The sequence below is a fragment of the Neltuma alba genome, unplaced genomic scaffold (assembly GCF_004799145.2).
Source record: "Neltuma alba isolate B1F8T4 unplaced genomic scaffold, ASM479914v2 tig00011651_pilon, whole genome shotgun sequence".
NCBI lineage: Eukaryota > Viridiplantae > Streptophyta > Magnoliopsida > Fabales > Fabaceae > Neltuma > Neltuma alba.
The window spans coordinates 27,991-46,319 of NW_021636299.1; the positions used below are offsets into that span (position 1 = coordinate 27,991).

Genomic DNA, 18,329 nt, shown 5'->3' on the forward strand with positions numbered 1-18,329 from the left:
ATGAATACTAAATAAAGAGGGAGCTTTCTTATGTTCCAGACTTTGACACGGGTGCAAGAATATAATTAGTGTGGTTTTTAATAATAATAATAATAATAATAATAATAATTTCTGCCTCCAAATGATGAGTGGCCGCAATAGAAAGCATCATGCAAAACTTAAAAGATAAAGGCCCCTTTCCACAGCGGGCGAATTAATGATATAAAATTTCTCATAGGTCTGATCTCACCGTAATATATGATTCAACAAACCCCAGCAAATGATTTCTCATGGCTCTGCACAACTTGACGGTTCTAAATATATTACATATGTAGGATTTGAAAGCACACGGGCAGCCCATGATTTGCTCCGCACATATATACCCCATCGCCTTTAATTATTACACTCCTTCATTTCTACAACTGTTTATATATGTATCTTAATTTTGAATTGTGATTGGCCATAATCACATGCATGAACTGCTCCTGCACGAGTTCGTGTGTGTGTGTGTAATATTAATTAATTAACTCGTATCCGGGGAGCCAGAGGCTAATTAATACTCCCTCCGTTTCTTATTATAAGAGACATTTGATGCTTATGGCATGTTCCTATATATAAGAGACACTTAAAAGTTGTCTCTACTTTTTTGTGTTGATTTTCTGTTTTACCTATATTTATTATCTCCAACTCACACTCTCTCTCCCTCCTACTTCTCTTTCTTTTAATAATTTAATTGTTCTCTCTCATGCTCTCTCTCCTTATTAATGAGGGCATTTTTTGGAAAAAAAATTATATTTTTTACACATTGATTGTTCTTAACTAATTTTAACTGCTTTTTTATCAACGTCATTAGGCTATTTGTCTCTTATAATAAGGAACAGAGGGAGTAATATTCAAGTTAATTAAGGATGAGCATATATGGAGGCTCCGTGTTAATTAAAGCAAGCCTAATGTAATCATGGTGTCCTCCACTTGTTCCCCATAACAATAAACAGTGAATTGTTTTCAATTGTAATTAATATATGCGTCGCCATCAGTGTCCAAAGGTGCGGGAAGGCGTAGGTCATAACGTAGCTTATTGAATTATCCTCTTATCATATGACGGTAACAAAACTAGTAAAAATATTATCTTACAGCGTTATATCGTCGATTAGTGTAGAATAAAATGATCAAGTTGCGAGGATCGGAGAGAAGACTAAAATTTTTTTAGAATTTTAATGTTTTAACTTTTAATATCTCTCAAAATTCAGAGAGCTTAGTTCTGCTTTTAATTTGCATCAGCGTTCACGTAATTGAGGGTACCCAATATATACCAAACATGTACGATCGTACATGGTTGCCAAGAGCTCCCTTTCATGTTCGGTTTGTGTAATTTAAGTGGATTCCAATGCAATAGTGTTGGTGCGCATGGATTTCAGCTGTGACTCCATTAGTATAATATACGGGCGACCAACAACCAGCTTTGCAGCTCGCAGAGGCCAGGTTATGTATTTGAGCTCATTCATTATTTTAGCTCGCAGGTGGGATACACACACACACACAGAGACATACATATTGAGTATACGATTTATTTTCTTTGCCCTTTTTTTCGGGGTCCAAGGAAGAACATGTGAATGAAAGGGACCAAAAAAAGAATACAAGAGCTAGCAGCCACGATTATGCGGCTTGGCAGTTTCGGTCGCGACAAGTTTTATTTATTTGTTGGATGAAAAATTGAATAAATAAAAGTAGTACGTACACGACGTAGCAATTGATAGGAGTGAGTGGAATACACATGGGATGGGATCTAAAATAATGCGCAAGTGCAATTAGAAAAAAGGATTATAATAACGGGCGACTGGGGGGAGCTCCATGTGATGATGGTGCAAGCTTCACTCATTTTTGTGTTTTTGTGTGGCCGCATTATTCGCAGTATATAATACTCCTGTAGCCATGCATCTTCTTCGTGTGTGTCTTACACGTGTGTCCTGGCCCCACATGGATGATGCCGCTTTAATTGAATTTAATCAAACAACACGACGCTTAATCAGTGGATTAAGGCATCCGCAATTCATTAAATTGCGCCCCGCGGTGCAGTTGGGGGGCCGCCCTCTTTTACTCATTTATTTTTAATTACTAATCCGAATAAAAGCCCTGCTTCTTTAATTACTTTACTGGTTTTTAGCAACATCTCCAGAACCCCCACACTGTTCATGATTTTGTCCATTATCTCCCACTCTTTTGTCCAAATTCTTGGAGCATATAATTAATAGATTCATTTCTAACTCATTTGAAAAGTATAGGGATCGATCAAATGTTTAACGTTCCCAGGTAATTATCCTGCAAGTATATATACTTCACCTCAATTTTCCCTCTTTCATTTCTAAAATTAGTCGCCACGATTATAATGGCTTGGATATATTCTATCCGATTATTACTGTATATGTACACACCACCTATGGCCTTAATATATTAAAAGTTAATATATTCAAAGTTACTTGATTAATTTAAGTAGATTAAGAAATTTTGTTAAGTTAGTTATTTCTAGTATAAATAGGTTTTATCTTTCATAGAATACCCTTGCCAATCATGTATATTAACTAAAACTATCATTTGATAGAATTTTTAACATGTTTAACTACTATAAGGACTATTTTAAAAAAAACTGATAAGTATAAGAGACAAGATGAATTTAAGTCTTATATTTAGAATCAAATTGAAAATCAAACTACTTTTTATCTTAAAGACTGAAAGCAATATATATTATGTAAGGTGGTTATCATTTTGAAACCCACAATGCTGATGATATAGAAACGCGTGTATGCTTGGATTATATCCGCATTTGCGCCGAGTATATAGTATAATTAATAGTAAATAAAACTAAAGTGATTTTATTTGTTTGCCTCCTAATGTTTTCTAATTACTCTAAAGAAGGATTGATGTTCGTATCCTATATATCCTCTTCTAGAAGGTATAAAAAGTGTAAATATTAAGCTTTGTGATTAAAAGATAACAACAAATTTTGGCATCATAAATGATATAATAATATCCCCCTCTAATCCCCCATTAAAAAAAAAAACAGAAAAGATGTTATGACTATCGCAGAGGAAGGAAAAGATAAACGGAAGGAAAAAAACAAAATGCTACTATGTATATAAACGCCAAATGTGGGGAGAATGCCAAAACATCTCTGTCTCGTAACATCTTTCCTTCACCATCCGAGAGGGAGAGATATGGATTCAGCGACTCCACCGTCGCCGGAGCTCATACTCGACAGGCTAAGAACGCTCAAGGTCGTGGGTAAGGGAGCCATGGGTACCGTCTTCCTCGTCAACGACATCGTAGCCGATCCTTCTGCTCGCTGCCCCTTCGCCCTCAAGGTCGTCGAGAAGTCCTCCTTCCACAACAAGCTCGACGCGGAACGTCGTGCCCGCTGGGAAATCCATGTCCTCTCTCGCTTGACTCATCCGTTTCTTCCCTCCCTTCTAGGGACCTTTGAGGACCATCAGTTCTTGGCCTGGGCCATCCCTTACTGTCCGGGCGGCGACCTCAACGTCCTTCGTTACCGTCAATCTGATCGGGTCTTCGCCCCTGCCGTCATTCGCTTCTATTTGGCAGAGATCATCTGCGCTTTAGAGCACCTTCATGCCCTGGGCATCGCCTATCGTGATTTGAAGCCGGAGAATGTCCTTGTCCAGCAGTCCGGTCACGTGACTCTCACGGACTTCGACCTGTCTCGCCACCTCACCCCCAAAACCATCAAAACCGCCATCGCCGTCGAGCAAAATCTGTCCGATAACCGAAGCAAGCATCGCCGGAATTTCACGCGATGGATTCCAGTCCCGTCGGACATTATTCACCACAAAAGAGGATTGGTGAAGGCCAAGTCGGCCCGAGTCATCCCGGTGAGCAGAAGGAAAGCAAGTTTCTCAAATGGTGAGCGTTCTAACTCGTTCGTGGGCACAGAGGAGTACGTTTCGCCCGAGGTCGTCCGCGGCGAGGGACACGAGTTCGCCGTCGACTGGTGGGCCCTGGGCATATTGACGTACGAGATGCAGTACGGCACGACGCCGTTTAAGGGAAGGAATAGGAAAGAGACGTTTCGTAATGTTCTGATGAAAGCGCCAGAATTCGTAGGGAGGCGAACAACATTAACCGACCTGATTGAACGGCTGCTGCAGAAAGACCCCGCAAAGCGCTTGGGTTACGCGCGCGGTGCCAGCGAGATCAAGGAGCACGAGTTCTTCAGAGGGGTCCGGTGGGACCTACTAACGGAGGTCGTGCGGCCACCGTTTATTCCGTCAAGAGATGATGGGGACCGGACGGGGCGAAGAATGAGCGGCAGCGGGGCGGACATAGGCGAATACTTTGAGAGATTAAGAACGCCGGCGTCACCGGAGAAAGGACGGAACATATCCGTAACAGAATTCTAAGGCACGTGTAGGAAGGGGGAAGGATTAGTTATTGATTTGAAGGGTACATAGAATAAGGGAAGGAGGAGAGAAAAGGGTTAGGGAAATTAGTGAGGGAAATGTGATAGTAAATGATAGGGGTTAGGCGTACACTGCGGTTGTTTAATTTGTTAATACGTGAAAACAATATCTTCAAGTGTGCGTGAGAGCGCACGCACGCACGCGATCTTGTTTAACATTTTTTTAATGAGATGCGCTGAGGTGAGGATGGTGATATATAATTGATATTAGAGGGTATAATTATTAATTATTGTTTGAACCGGAAAAAGGGGGTGATTATATTAAAGAAAATGGAGGTGCGGTCGTGGGGTCACATGGAGCGCCAATTATTCAGAATCATAGGCGTTTCAAAATATTCCGCTCCTTTTTCACAATGAATGGCTAGAAGCAGGAAAGGACTCTAAAGGGTGCTCTCTTTCTGTGAGCAGAGAATTATTAGGAGGAGGAGTGGTTTTAATATAAATATAAATGTATATATAATTTAATAAAAGGGACCGATCGGGTACGTAGTCGTCGTAGCTTAATTAATATATGTATATGCTGATGATAGAATTAATTGTGGTAGCTTAATAAAAGAAATAATTAATTAAATGCGAGTAACCTTATGTGGGTAATGATGAGCAGGCAAATTAAAGGTGGCAGGAGCAAAAGAAAGGGGGATTGTTATGATGAGGGGGAGGGACAAAGAGTTCTAAAATGGCGGGGCACTAACAGATAATAGCCCCTCCAGGCCAGAACGTACCTTTTTGTATAATTAGTTTGGGTTACTTGGTGTGAACGGGGATGTCAATGGGGGAAGCCACCAGTTAATATTGCCACCAGAAATGTAGAAGAGTCGAAGATGGAAGAGGGAAGCATATATGTGTAATAATATTAGACGATCGATGCAGAAGCTACGGCAGCAAATGGGAGAGCTTCTTTTAATTTCAACATTCGATGGGCTTCAACGTATGACACAACCATGTCTCTTGTCTTTTCTTCACTCACTGCCTTTCGCCTTTCCCATCCCAAAATTATTACAAAGTCTCTTTCAATTTTACGAGTCATCACCAACAGTCTCCCACTTACATACGCGCTCCCTGTCCGATTCTTAACCTGTATTATTATTCTCTCTGTTCTAACCAATGGAGTCGTTTTCAAACTGTACCCTCCACTCCTATATATATATATATATATATATATATATATATATATATAACGCAAATAAGAAACAAGTAATTGAAAATATTTATTTTTCATAAGTACATCACAAACTCTAATTTTTTCCCCAAAAATTTTGATCGACCTATATTTAACCTGTATTATTATTCTCTCTGTTCTAACCAATGGAGTCGTTTTCAAACTGTACCCTCCACTCCTATAAATATATACTCCTCCGGTCCTAATTATAAGACCCAATTGACTTATTTGAGGAGATTAAGGAAGCAAGTTAAGTTGGTTATTTATAATAAATAAGTGTTGTCATTCTTAAAATATCTTTACTAATTAAGTATATTGGCTAAACTATCATTATTAGAAGGATTATCTTGGAAAAAAAAATGCATAAATATAAGAAACAAAATGGATTGGGTCTTATAATTAGGACCAAATAAAAAGTCAAATTGGGTCTTATAATAAGGACCGGAGGAGTATATATATATATATATATATATATAACGCAAATAAGAAACAAGTAATTGAAAATACGTATTTTTCATAAGTACATCACAAACTCTATATTTAATTTTGAAGACAATTTATATTTAGATCAAGATAAAGTTCCCTAAAGCATCTTATAATAAGTTTGGAGGGAACACACACACACACACACACACAATTACTTTTCACTGTTTTCCGCACCCCTTGCCCATCTTTATCTCTTCCCAAGTATTTGATGACTTATAAGCATCTGGTTGTCCGTGAGGAAAAAGCAGGCATTCATGAATCCCATGTAACTACTCTTCCTCTGCTTCAACATAATCACTTGTTTGAGAGATTGTAACCAGATAGAATGATGTTTCAACATATCCTTATATCAAATTAAGTACCTGGATGTTTATAGCACTGGAACTCCGTCTACTGTAATTAAATATATATATGTAGTTTCATCATCATCATGAAAAGTAAACAATAAGTAGCAATATTTTGTTTAGTTTAAATCATATATAACCAAATTCATTAAAGCAACAAGGAATATGGAAGGGGTCAAATTTTGCAGGAGGAACGATGAATAGAGTATAATAAATGCGTGGACATTTAAGCAACAAGGAATGGAATGGAATGAATGAAGGCGTTTTTGAGCTTGAGTGGCAGCACAGATGAATGCCTTGCTATAATATAGTTCCAAATTCCCATGGCATCTTCTCTTTACTCTTTACCACACACGTACAGCACAATTAAGCACGACCGTCCAGCTCCATCAAATAATATATGTTTGAATATATGCATATACAATTTTTGTCTCAAACACGTTTCATCATTTAATTTCACCCGCTTCGCATATTCGAATATTCTGTGCTTGTGTATGCTTGCTCCATCTCTCTCGCATCAAACGCCTTATATTTATATAGTCGAGAACAAGCATGTCTGGAGAGCAGGAGAACGTAACGTCCTTAATTACATGTATTGCCAAAGGGCGAAATTAAATATATGTATAATAACTAATAAGTGTGTGTGTGTATATATATGTGTGTGGGTGTCTATGTTTGAGAGAAGATGTAGCTGCAAATTAAAGTAACCTTGTCGAACACCAATTTATCTCGAAAAGACGATTCAGTAATCAAATCCAATAATCTCAGGAGTGGTTCTATAGTTAGTTAATTATTCCTTGAGCTTGTGTAATCAATCTCAGTATACATATATTTCATGTCGAGAGAAGGAGAAATATATAAACACACATATATAGATGCTTAATATATTTTGCCATCATCCTCCATGTTATTTGAAATTAAAGCAATATGATAACGCGAGGATTCTGTTATCTCTAATCTTGTATTTGTCCTTCCCATAATTAAACAACCAGATATATATTACTTTGTGGAGCCTTCCCTTTAGTGTCATATGCATAATTGATTTGAAATTGTAGGTAGAGGTAGGTTGCGTGCAGGCGTCAGCCATACACAAAACACTCCACTTCGTCTTCAAGTATCGGCAACATCGGTTCCAAATATACAGAATTATGGAAGGAGAAATAATAGATGTGCGAGAGATGATGAAACTTTTCCTCCTCCCAAAGTTTCGGATTCCTCTGTTTTTGTCTACCTGGATCTCTTTTAAGTGGGCTGCTCATCTTCTTAATTATTAATTGCTGTTTTTGCCGTTTTTCTGTTTTTCATTATAAGACAAGCGCGCGCACACACACACCCCCCCTTTGTTTAATCTCAAAATAGTACTGTAATCAGCCTCTGTATACATAGCAAGGAGAGCTGGGACATAACAACTCATGCCAATATAAATCAAGCTGGAATTAATGAGCTATAATGGCATGTGGCCTTCACGCAAACATATAGGAGCTCCTCCAGATATCTGTGCTCTTCACCTCCTGTTTAATTTTCCTTTCGTTTTATGTTCTTCACCAAACCCATCTTCACATCATGATGTCTTGATGATCAAACTTGATATAGCAAGTGTTGTATATAGTGTGAATCGTTTGTGAGTGGGTGGCAATATCAGGGTTTAATTTTCATTACGCACTATGTTTTTGTCGTATAGAAAATTTATGATGACATAATATTACACCGTTAAAATTTACCACAAAACTCTAACAAAATAATCCAGCCATGCTCCCACCCCTCTCCTTTAATTGATGCGGCACCTACCATCTGCTTTCCTCTTCAGCCTTCACGTGACCTGTCCGCCATCTACTCCCCCTTTTCTTATCCACTCATTTTGTCCCCTTTCTATGTTCTTACATTAATTAAGCTCCAAAACAGTGATTCAAAGCCTTGCTAGCCAATGGTTGTGCTTTGTTTTGGATTTCAACGATCTTGCAAACTGGGAGGCCTAAGGCCCGGATTACAAGTTACAACTCATCATTTTTGTACTATCTTCCATCCGATAACAAATACTTGTAATAATATGGTAACATATTTATCATACTTTAATTTGAAAAATATGAATGGTTTGTCTTTTCTCCCTCATCTTATTTATAAGTTTTAAAACTTTTTTTGGTGAAATATTTATAAGTTTTAAATTTAGAAATGAGTATGGTTTATTTTATAAGTTTCAACTTGATTTTGTTTTAATATTTTATTTATTTATTTTATTTTGTCTTTAATTATCTATTTTCTCTCCTATCACATTTCACAATACGTTTCCTTTTATGATTTTTTTTACTTATTATAAGAATATATTTTAAAATAAAAGTACATTTCCAGCCTATTTATTACTTTTAACTAATTTAATAGTTTTTTATTCATAAATTATATATTTGAAAAGCGAATATCATTTTTCCTATGTCACTTTGAAATTCTTAATATTCTATTACAAGCCATAACCCGGGAGACAAACGTAAGCTCTGAAGTTAAGGGAAAACGAAAAGTAAGGAATTTCAACGGAGGAGTCAACCTTGAAAGAGAGGCGCATGAGGACTTTGATGGATGGATGTTGGATGCATGTGCTGTGGAAGTGTCGGGAGAAGAAAGATATAATAATTAATTAATTACGTAGGTACGTAGGGAGGATGGGACAGAGGAGAGGGGGCTTCTAAATTACATGCAAAAAGAAACACAGTAAGTATTGACGACAAACGAAAACAAGAAGAGTAGCTAGCTAGTAGCAGCGTTTGAGAGGTTTGCCGCAGAGGCAATCGTTGGAGACGAAGGAGGAGGCTTCCAGATGGTCAAAGGGGGCCCCGCTGGGGATCCTGCCGCACAAATGGTTGTGACTCAAATCCAAGTGCCCTATGTAGCCCGCCCTCGACACCGACTCCGGGATGCCGCCCTTCAGATTGTTATACGACAGGTCCAGCACCGTGAAGTAGGATCTTGCCCCGAACGCATTCGGTATTGTGCCCGACAGCCCGTTCCTGCTCAGGTTCAGATCGCTTATCCCCGAAGTGAACAGGCTCTCTGGGATTCTGCCCCACAATCTGTTCCCGTCCAGATTCAGCGTCGACAGAACTCCCATTCTGCCCACGCACTCCGGGATGGGCCCCGTTATCTTGTTCCGCGATAAATCCGCATCCGCCAGCCGATATATTTGGCAGATGGAAGTGGGAATCGTGCCGCTCAGCTGGTTCCCGCTCACCAACGCCCTGCTCAGCATCCTCATCCTCCCCATGCTTCTCGGCAGCGGCCCCGTTATTCTGTTGTTCCTCAGATCCAGGTGCGTCAGGCCGCTCAGGTCCGCCAGTGACGCCGGTATTTCCCCCCATATTTGATTGTCCGCCACGTTCAGGACGGTCAGGCTGCGGAGCCTGCCGATGTCGCCGGGGATGGCACCGGAGATGCGGTTCCCGACGAGGTCGACGATTCGGAGGAAGGGCAGGGAGGTGATGCATCGGGGGATTTCGCCCGAGATGCCCTTCCAGTCGGCGACCGTGATGCTGGAGAGTCGGGTGAGCTTGCAGATTGCGGGGGAGATGTATCCGGTCATGTAGCCGGTGCGGCGGGCTTTTTGAAAGAGGGGGTCCTCCGATTCGCCGCGGAGATTGATATCGGCTACGCGGCGGGAGTGCTGGTCGCAGCTGACGCCGTACCAGTTGCGGCAGCAGTCGGTGCCGGTCCAGGAATCGAAGATGCCCAAGTAGGGCTCGCGGAGAGCGGCCTTGAAGGCGAGGAGGGCCGCCCGGTCAGAAGGGGGGCAAGAGTGGACGGCCGGGCTAATGGCGAGGAGCAAAAGCAGCACTCCAATGGACGCAGTCGGAGGTGTGGCCATTGAGTGAGGATTGGCTGCACTGGCTCTAATATCGTAATGAAGGCTGTGGGTGGCGGCCTCAGTTGCTGGATGCTCTTTTATTTATTACTGCAAATGTCGATGGCAGGGGGAGCCTCTGCATGCAAGTTTGGGCCTCTCACAACGTCCTTTATATACTGCTCCTTCCTCTTTTCTTGTGACCTATTTGCCCTTCCTTATCAGGATGATTTACCTCAACAGTTCTGCACTGCCACTGGGAGCTCGCTACGCTATTTATCTGAGAAGTACTTTCTCCTCTCCCCCGTTCCGTCCCATCTTAAACTGATTGAACGAAAAATTAAATTATAAATGGCAGTGTTTAGTCTCGTTTTGTCCTCTTCGAATACGTACATACAGGTTTGTGTTTTTTTTTTTTTTTTTGTTTACAAGAGGGTACAAGTTGTATATTTACTATTATACGGAGCAAGCGAAATATAGTTGGAAGATGCGCGAGTGAATATATGAAGATCACAGGGAAGAAGAAAGGATATAGATGGAGCGATATGAAGAGATAAATTATAGATGAGAAAGAAACAAGGGAACATGGGAAAAGCTCTTGCACCAACCGGGCACATGATATGATAGGGCGCAGGGATTGAGCGGAAAATAATTCAGGTGGGACAAAAAGTTTGGCATCGTTACGTCTAAACATATAATTTCTATAGCAATAATAAATCCAAGACGAGCTCATCAAGTGGATTTGGGCATATGACTCAAAAACATGGGCATGTGGACGGAGGGATAGGGTCCAGGGAGGCAGATGTATAATTGATGGCTACAGGACAACTACTTTACTCGATCGATCCTCCAAAACTACTAGTCAGATGGTTAGGGAAGGGATCAGAGGAATTAAACAATAACGATCGACCTCCCATGCATCTATTTTTAAATGGGGCACTTTTGGCATCTGTGGCAACTGTGAGAGGGGAACCATCTATCCATCTGAGACTGAGATTGTCACACCCATCTTCCAAGGGGGACGTAAGCACGCCCATCTTCCACTCTTCACTCCCCCTTATAAAAAGCGCAAGAACCCAGCCAATCCGCCACGGAAGACCGCCTCAAAGCCTTATCCCCGAGATTCCATGTTTGCTTTTGGGAAAAACACAGCATCCTTGTTTTTAATATCTTAATAACCTCTGGCGCTCCTTCCGACGTGGCGCACGTATATCTGTATGTGTTCACAACCCTTTTCTTTACTAATTTATTCTTGACTCTATGAATGGTTTGTTTAAATCGAATGCAATAGTGGCGAGGGGAATAAGCACGCGTGTCCACATCCATGTGAAATAATGTGATATATATGTTCTGCCACTGTTAATATACACACCACGAGAAGGCAATATTCATCGATCATTTGGACGCTCCATCAGGCATATGGACTTCGCTGTTCTCTCTTTTTGTTGTGTCTTCGATGAACAAACCCGCTCCAAGTCCAGCGCAGCTTCCACATTGTACCAATGTCTTGCTGCTACAGCTGGCCCCTCCAGCCCTGTTATCACAATTCCGTGTGTGATTAGGTGCAGCGCTTAACTAATCCTCCTATATACACATGCATTACTATATTCCTTCTAAATTAACTACGTTTGACAATCCCCACATGGTCTACTTAATTACTAAGCCTGTTAATTTTTTTGTTTTGTTTTCAACGTACGAAATATCGGGGTAAACTTAATTACTTGTTTGACTTAATGTCTCGGCCGATATTAATCTTTATATATTCTTATTCGACTCTATCGCCGGTTGACCATATATTATGATATACTTCGTATAGCCAACCTTTTTGGGGACGAAGCAGCCCGGAGAAGCATGTGCACAGCTTGCTTTTCAAACCAAGCTAATTAGATTATATATATAGCGATATTGTTCGTTAGGGGAAGGCAAAAATATTGGAACATAAGGTCCCAGAATCTGCTTACGCGATTATAAATTAATTGTTGCGCAGGGTTCAACCAATATTTTGGCATATATATGGCAGATGAGTGGTTGTGTATCATAACATAAAACCCAAAGAGGTGGGAAGCTTCCAAACATGCATATTGATACATTAATGTATATATACCAACAGCCATGTGATACCAGCAGCCAGGTATGTGATCCATCCCTTCCATTTCCTGAGTTTACAGGCACCCAATCAGTGATGGATTCATAACGATAGCAGCTATGGCTGAGCCAAAAAAAGGAAAAAAGAACGATTCGATCAATAAATAATTATGGGGGCCGCGTGCCAAATTCTTATTTAGAAGATATCGTATGCGCCCATTACATAGTTTATACTCCCGTGGATCATTCGAACGCACGCGCTCACATTTAAAAAATAAATAATAAAATTAAAGGAAACGCTCGGTATCATTGAATTCCAAGAGAGCCTGCAATAAAAATAAGTACGTGTGCTGAATATCAGAAATACATCTTCTCTTGGGATGTGATGATAATAAATAAGAGCAGTTGCCGGAGGTCGGTGTGATTATGTCGAGTAAGAGCAGGTGTTAGCGGAATACGCGCAGGAATGATGCAATTAATTAAGGAGGGCCCTTATTCTCGACGGATGCTCACAGTCTGAACCAAGCTAACAGAAGGAGCAGGCCCCCAATCCTCAGTCTGGTCTTCTTCCTTTTACCTAAGCAAAGAAGCAAGCCACCCCTCCTCAGCTCTTCCAAAAAAAGTCAGAAGCACCGTAATTTGTATTTCTTTTGGTTCTTGCCCAAAAAAAAAACAGGGTGGGCGTTAGGGTGGAAGGCCGAAAGGCTGTGATGGATATGAGGGCCAGGCCTAATGTAAATATGGAGGGGCCCGATGCAAGAGAGAACCCTGCATCCATCTTGTCTTGTTTGAGGCTGGCCTCATCTCTTGCCCTGTTCCTTCGTCACCACCGCCCACCTCCTTCCTCAATAATACATTATTGTTGGAATTTAAAAAAAAAAATTATACTATTATTCATTAACCTAGCGCACACACCCACACACAATATTAATTAATTGTTGTGCCTGATAACTCAATATTAATTAAATGTGCTGAAACAAAGGGATGCCCCGTGTCATATACCCCCAGTGAAGAGAGTTGGGTTTCAGGAATTTTTTAAATGACGACGACGACAATGACTATGTATATATATGGTAATACATAATGAAATAAGTGCCACGAATACCGAACACCCAAGGGATCGTAGAGTACACTCAACTGCGCTTGTCTTTTTGGAGCACGCAACCACATGTCCCCGTTAATTTGTTACTCCTCCGGTCCTTATTATACGACTCAATTTGACTTTTTATTTAGTCCTAATTATAAGACCCAATCCATTTTGTCTCTTATATTTATGCATTTTTTTTCAAGATAATCCTTCTAATAATGATAGTTTTAGCCAATATACTTAATTAGTAAAGATATTTTAGGAATGACAACACTTATTTATTATAAATAACCAACTTAACTTACTTCCTTAATCTCCTCAAATAAGTCAATTGGGTCTTATAATTAGGACCGGAGGAGTATTAATTACTTGATCCTTCCGTCCTCCTTCCCAGCTCTGGCGCTCTTCTTTTCTCACTTTCCATTCAACGCTCAAGACACGTGTATCATCCCCCTCCTCAATCTATATAGCTTTGTCTCTTCCTTTCGGATTAAAGACATCACAACAACGAAACCACCCCCCCCCCAAAAAAAAAAAAAAGAAATCCGGCTTGCCACTCCTCATTTCAGCAGCAGCTAGTACCTCCTTTGGTCTTCAGATATTTCTTTAGCACATGGTGTTAGCCAGCGTTCGTCTCTGTTGTATTGGGGAACCTCGACTGATGCAAAAATTACTCATCAAGTCATTTCCCATAATGCACCTGTTCCGACCAAAAAAATTACTCAAGCGTCTCTAGAATTTCATTAAAAAGAAGGGACTACTGATCCGAAACAAAAATGCAGAGTTTTTTAAGGGGCAACCTTCGTTTTTTTCCTTTGCTGGCGAATACGGCGACTTATGGATGCTTGATTATCCGACAAGTTTTTAAAGAAGGGGGAAAAAAATTAAAAAAACAACAACAAATTGAGGAGTTGATTGAACGCTCCCGAAACAGCAGGAGGACGAGGATTACTCGGACAATCAAGCCCTCCGGAGAAGTGACTTTATGAAAAGGAAATTATATATATATATATATATATATACACGTACACATCATTATTTACAGTATATTCTTATAATTCGTTCATACGCAATGAACATATATGTATATTTTTTAATGTAATATGACCATTTAAATCCTTGCCATCGTTTACGTGATCTCGCGAGGCCACACGTTGTTAATTATTTATATAATAGGTGTATATTTTCAGAAAAGGATTAATATGCTTATTAAATTTTAGTTGACCATTTAGTAGTCATAAAACTGAAAAGATGCATTTAAACCTAAAATAGCAGGCAACAGCAAAGGTAGAGAGAGAACCCAATAAAATGGGAAAGGATTTAGTGATGGGATTAGGTGGCCGGAGCATATGTGTACGGGTGTTAGGAAGTGCCACCCAAAATCATATTCCACACTCGTTCCTCGACCGTGCGCCGCGTGGCACCGGTGGGCCCCACACTTTTCCTGTTTTGTTAATAAAAGATTGGTGGCGTGAAATGAACTACCATAAAGGGATTGCACTTGCTCCGAGATGCGAATCGATAATAGCCTCTCGAGTTTTCAGTTTCTAGAAGGCGCAATAATAACAGGAACAAAATGAGACTTGATTTGAGCACTGTTATGAAGCAGTTTATGTCACTTTATATTGAAAATTATTTTTCCCGTATAATAAATAAATAATGATAAGGAGAACAGATGGGAGGCTTTTGAGGAAGTGGGGAAAGGATGTGACCCCCCGGTATATTAATGATTTTCCAGATTTGCCAGAAATCAAAGGCGAGGTTAAAGAAATATAGGATGGGCGCTAATTATGGGGAAGGGAGCCACGTCGGGGGGCAGGATTATCCCAGAAAAGCAAGGGTATTATAGTCCCAATGTGTCCAGGCCTCCCATCGCAAAACGGAATGCTCTGCTTTTCTTTCTTCCCCTGCCGCTACTGTTTTGTTCATGCTGTTTGCTTCCGCCGTCTTCACGTTTATCATCACATCATATCATTTTCAGCTGTTGCTTTTGCTTCTCATCCCCTTCCCTTCCCTTCACTTCACTCACTTTGGATTTGATTTTTACTTCCTCCTTCTCTCTTGGATCTCGATTGGCTTAAGCGGCCTCTGTGGTGTAACTTCTATCTCTTCCAATAATTACGCGCGGTCTTCCTCGTCCTTGAGACGAGACAACGGGAATGGAGTCAGATCTCCAGCCGCATCCTCCCATGTTTCGCGATCAGCAGCAGATTAATTCGGGGCTGACACGTTACCGATCGGCGCCCACTTCCTATTTTACCGATATAATTGACAAGGAGTGTTTTGAGCACATATTCAATCGACCATCTAGCCCCGAAACCGAGAGAGTTTTTTCGCGCCTTATCAGTAGTTTTTCTGAGGATCCCCCTGCTCAAAATCTCGCGCCCCTCACTGTAAAGCAAGAGGACGATCAGAACCAGCTACCTCAGGCTCAGGCTCAGGCCATGCCATCCATCAACAATGAACCGACGGTTTTGCGGCGGCAGCAGAGCAACATGAATATTTACGATAGTGCTCCTCGTAATCCATACACAAGATCAGCGCGGCCCCCTCTGCCGAATCAGAGCCTCCCCTCAGCTCATCGGTTGCCCCCTATGAAGACGAGACTTGGAAATAGTACTAGTAATCTAACCCGGCATAATAGCTCCCCTCCGGGACTCTTAGCTAACTTCAACATTGGTCCTGGTATTTCCTCCCCATTTCCTTTACTGCCTTATCTCTTTCTTTTCTATTTTGTCTTTTCCTTAATCCAAAAAAAATTTATGTCTTTGGTTCGGCGTAACAACTCTTTAGCAAATTTATGTCTTTAGATTATCTATTCCAGATATTATTTAGCTGCCCGCTCACCCACACTAGTGGGCCTGATTAGTTATGTCCAATTGAGGGAGCGATGATAAAATTAATATGGTCTTGTTAGAATTTCATGGGGGTATATGATATCAATGCCGAGGTCAATATCTGCAGGCTATGCTGCGGCTGTGAGAGGCATGGAAACTTTTGTGGCTGCAGATAACGCTACTGAAGCGACAAGCTTTCCTTCTGCAGGAACGTTGAAGAACCGACCGCCTTACTCGTCAGGGTTAATGTCATCCATAGCTGAAATCGGAGATAAAAACTACACAGAATTAGATAATCCCCGGAAGGAGGCCTTTACTGAAAGCCAGGGCGGTGATTTTATGTCGGGTTTCCTTGAAGATCCTTGGGACGCTTCTGCGATCATGTCTGACAATATTAGTGGTCATAAAAGATACAGAGATGATGAGAATGACGCAAAACCATTTTCTGGTTTAAGTGCGGCTGAAGCCAAGGTACCATGCTGTTAGGGGTAGACGTGGTATCGTTTGTGATCACTGGAATGTGATTGGTCTGATTTTTGTTGTTTGTGATTGGTCAGAATGAGAGGGGAAGCCAGGGCACCTGTCCTCCTCCATTGACTCATCACTTGAGTTTGCCAAAAACTGCAATGGAGATGGCAGCCGTTGAGAAGCTATTGCAGTATTCAGACACTGTTCCCTGTAAAATTCGTGCTAAGCGAGGCTGTGCCACTCACCCCCGAAGCATTGCAGAGCGGGTAGGCTCTATTTTTCGACCCCACAAACTTTTCCCATTTTCTATGCGTAATCCTTTTAATTTCTCTTCCATTATTTTGACTGGCAAAAACGTCAAAACAATGCGTTTAACTATTTATGGAATAAATGTTGAATCGGGGAAAGGGAATGACTGAGCAAATGAGTGGTGGGTTCAGGTTAGAAGAACTAAAATTAGTGAGCGCATGAGGAAACTACAAGATCTGGTTCCCAACATGGACAAGGTAAGAGGATATAATCAAATAAACCGTTTCTCTCGTGGACACTATGATGAGGCTGTGACATGCATAAGTATAATATTTCCTCCCCTTTCCAGCAAACAAACACGGCGGACATGTTGGACTTGGCTGTCGACCACATTAAAGACCTTCAAAAGCAGATTCAGGTATGGCATAAACCCCACGCATCTTAACTGTGTCTGACCATCTGTCAAATTTGTATATGGATGCGGCACGGTCTATTCAATGTAACTCAGATTCTTCCCACATGATTGTGCAATTGTGCAGAAACTTTTAGACAGCCGATCTGGATGTACGTGTTTGCAGAGGCAGCACCAATAACGGGAAAGAGGGTGGATGCAAGACTCGGCGTTTGTAGAGATTTGTACTAACTAATAATATGTGCGAGTAGATATAAACTGGAGAGCAAGTTTCTGTTTCTGCACTGATTAAGAGAAATACATATTATATATAGCATGTAGACTACGTCCAGTTGAGTTGGTTGTGACTGGGGCAGGGGAGAGAACTGGTTCTCATTATCTCATGTTAAAAGGAGGGAGAGAGACACACACAAACAGATTAATAAGATCCAAATATACAAAGGGTGCCATCTGAACGTAGCGTAGCGTGGGCAAAGGTGCAGGAAGTTTGTGTGTTGTAAGCTGACGGGGTGGGGATGAAAAAATAATATCCTTCTATATATTCCACGCGTTGGCATATAATTAGGATTAAGTTATGAAAGGGGCTAAAAATAAAAAGTATATTTAGTAAAAATTTTACATAAATTTTTGGAATCAGAAGTATATAATACTTGTATGATAACAATGAAAATTAAAAATTTGGGCTCATGATCCTTGTCAGCTCACCTCCTTTTCATTTGTCGCTACCGATCACATAGATGGATTATTTGGTGGCTTCATATGCTACTGAGGATGTGACTGAGGCTAACATTTGGTGTTCGCCCTCCTCCGCTCCGATGACCCGTACGGGAAGGACGGTGATAATCTTCCTCTTCTCGTGTCTTTGCTTGCATGCAATTTGTGGGCTGGATTGATTTCTGCTGCCTCCACCAGCAGTTATAATATAATGC

General features: G+C 40.9%; 3 protein-coding genes across 3 annotated transcripts; 2 read left to right on the forward strand and 1 right to left on the reverse strand.

The window, feature by feature from the left end:
• Positions 1-3,117: 3,117 nt before the first annotated feature.
• On the forward strand, positions 3,118-4,677 carry LOC114716355 (serine/threonine-protein kinase UCN-like). Its single transcript, XM_028901338.1, has one exon. It carries the CDS (start codon positions 3,135-3,137, stop codon positions 4,389-4,391), a length of 1,257 nt encoding a protein of 418 aa, XP_028757171.1. The 5' UTR covers positions 3,118-3,134; the 3' UTR covers positions 4,392-4,677.
• A 4,376-nt stretch (positions 4,678-9,053) lies between these two features.
• Positions 9,054-10,397, reverse strand: LOC114716352 (DNA damage-repair/toleration protein DRT100-like). Its single transcript, XM_028901336.1, has one exon. The coding sequence runs from the start codon at positions 10,284-10,286 to the stop codon at positions 9,180-9,182; it is 1,107 nt and encodes a 368-aa protein (XP_028757169.1). The 5' UTR covers positions 10,287-10,397; the 3' UTR covers positions 9,054-9,179.
• Positions 10,398-15,305: 4,908 nt separating this feature from the next.
• LOC114716350 (transcription factor bHLH122) lies at positions 15,306-17,773 on the forward strand. The gene is made up of 6 exons (XM_028901334.1): positions 15,306-16,119; positions 16,399-16,742; positions 16,829-17,005; positions 17,180-17,245; positions 17,338-17,406; positions 17,528-17,773. The coding sequence occupies exons 1-6, from the start codon at positions 15,594-15,596 to the stop codon at positions 17,579-17,581; spliced, it is 1,236 nt and encodes a 411-aa protein (XP_028757167.1). The 5' UTR covers positions 15,306-15,593; the 3' UTR covers positions 17,582-17,773.
• Positions 17,774-18,329: the final 556 nt, after the last annotated feature.

Bases quoted from the DNA above. Each gene is read 5' to 3' on its own strand.
- LOC114716355 (XM_028901338.1), top strand. From the start codon at position 3,135: ATGCCAAAACATCTCTGTCTCGTAACATCTTTCCTTCACCATCCGAGA.
- LOC114716352 (XM_028901336.1), bottom strand. From the start codon at position 10,286: ATGGCCACACCTCCGACTGCGTCCATTGGAGTGCTGCTTTTGCTCCTC.
- LOC114716350 (XM_028901334.1), top strand. From the start codon at position 15,594: ATGGAGTCAGATCTCCAGCCGCATCCTCCCATGTTTCGCGATCAGCAG. The intron at 16,743-16,828 runs GTACCATGCTGT...GTGATTGGTCAG, and splicing joins TAAGTGCGGCTGAAGCCAAG to AATGAGAGGGGAAGCCAGGG. The intron at 17,006-17,179 runs GTAGGCTCTATT...TGGTGGGTTCAG, and splicing joins CCCGAAGCATTGCAGAGCGG to GTTAGAAGAACTAAAATTAG.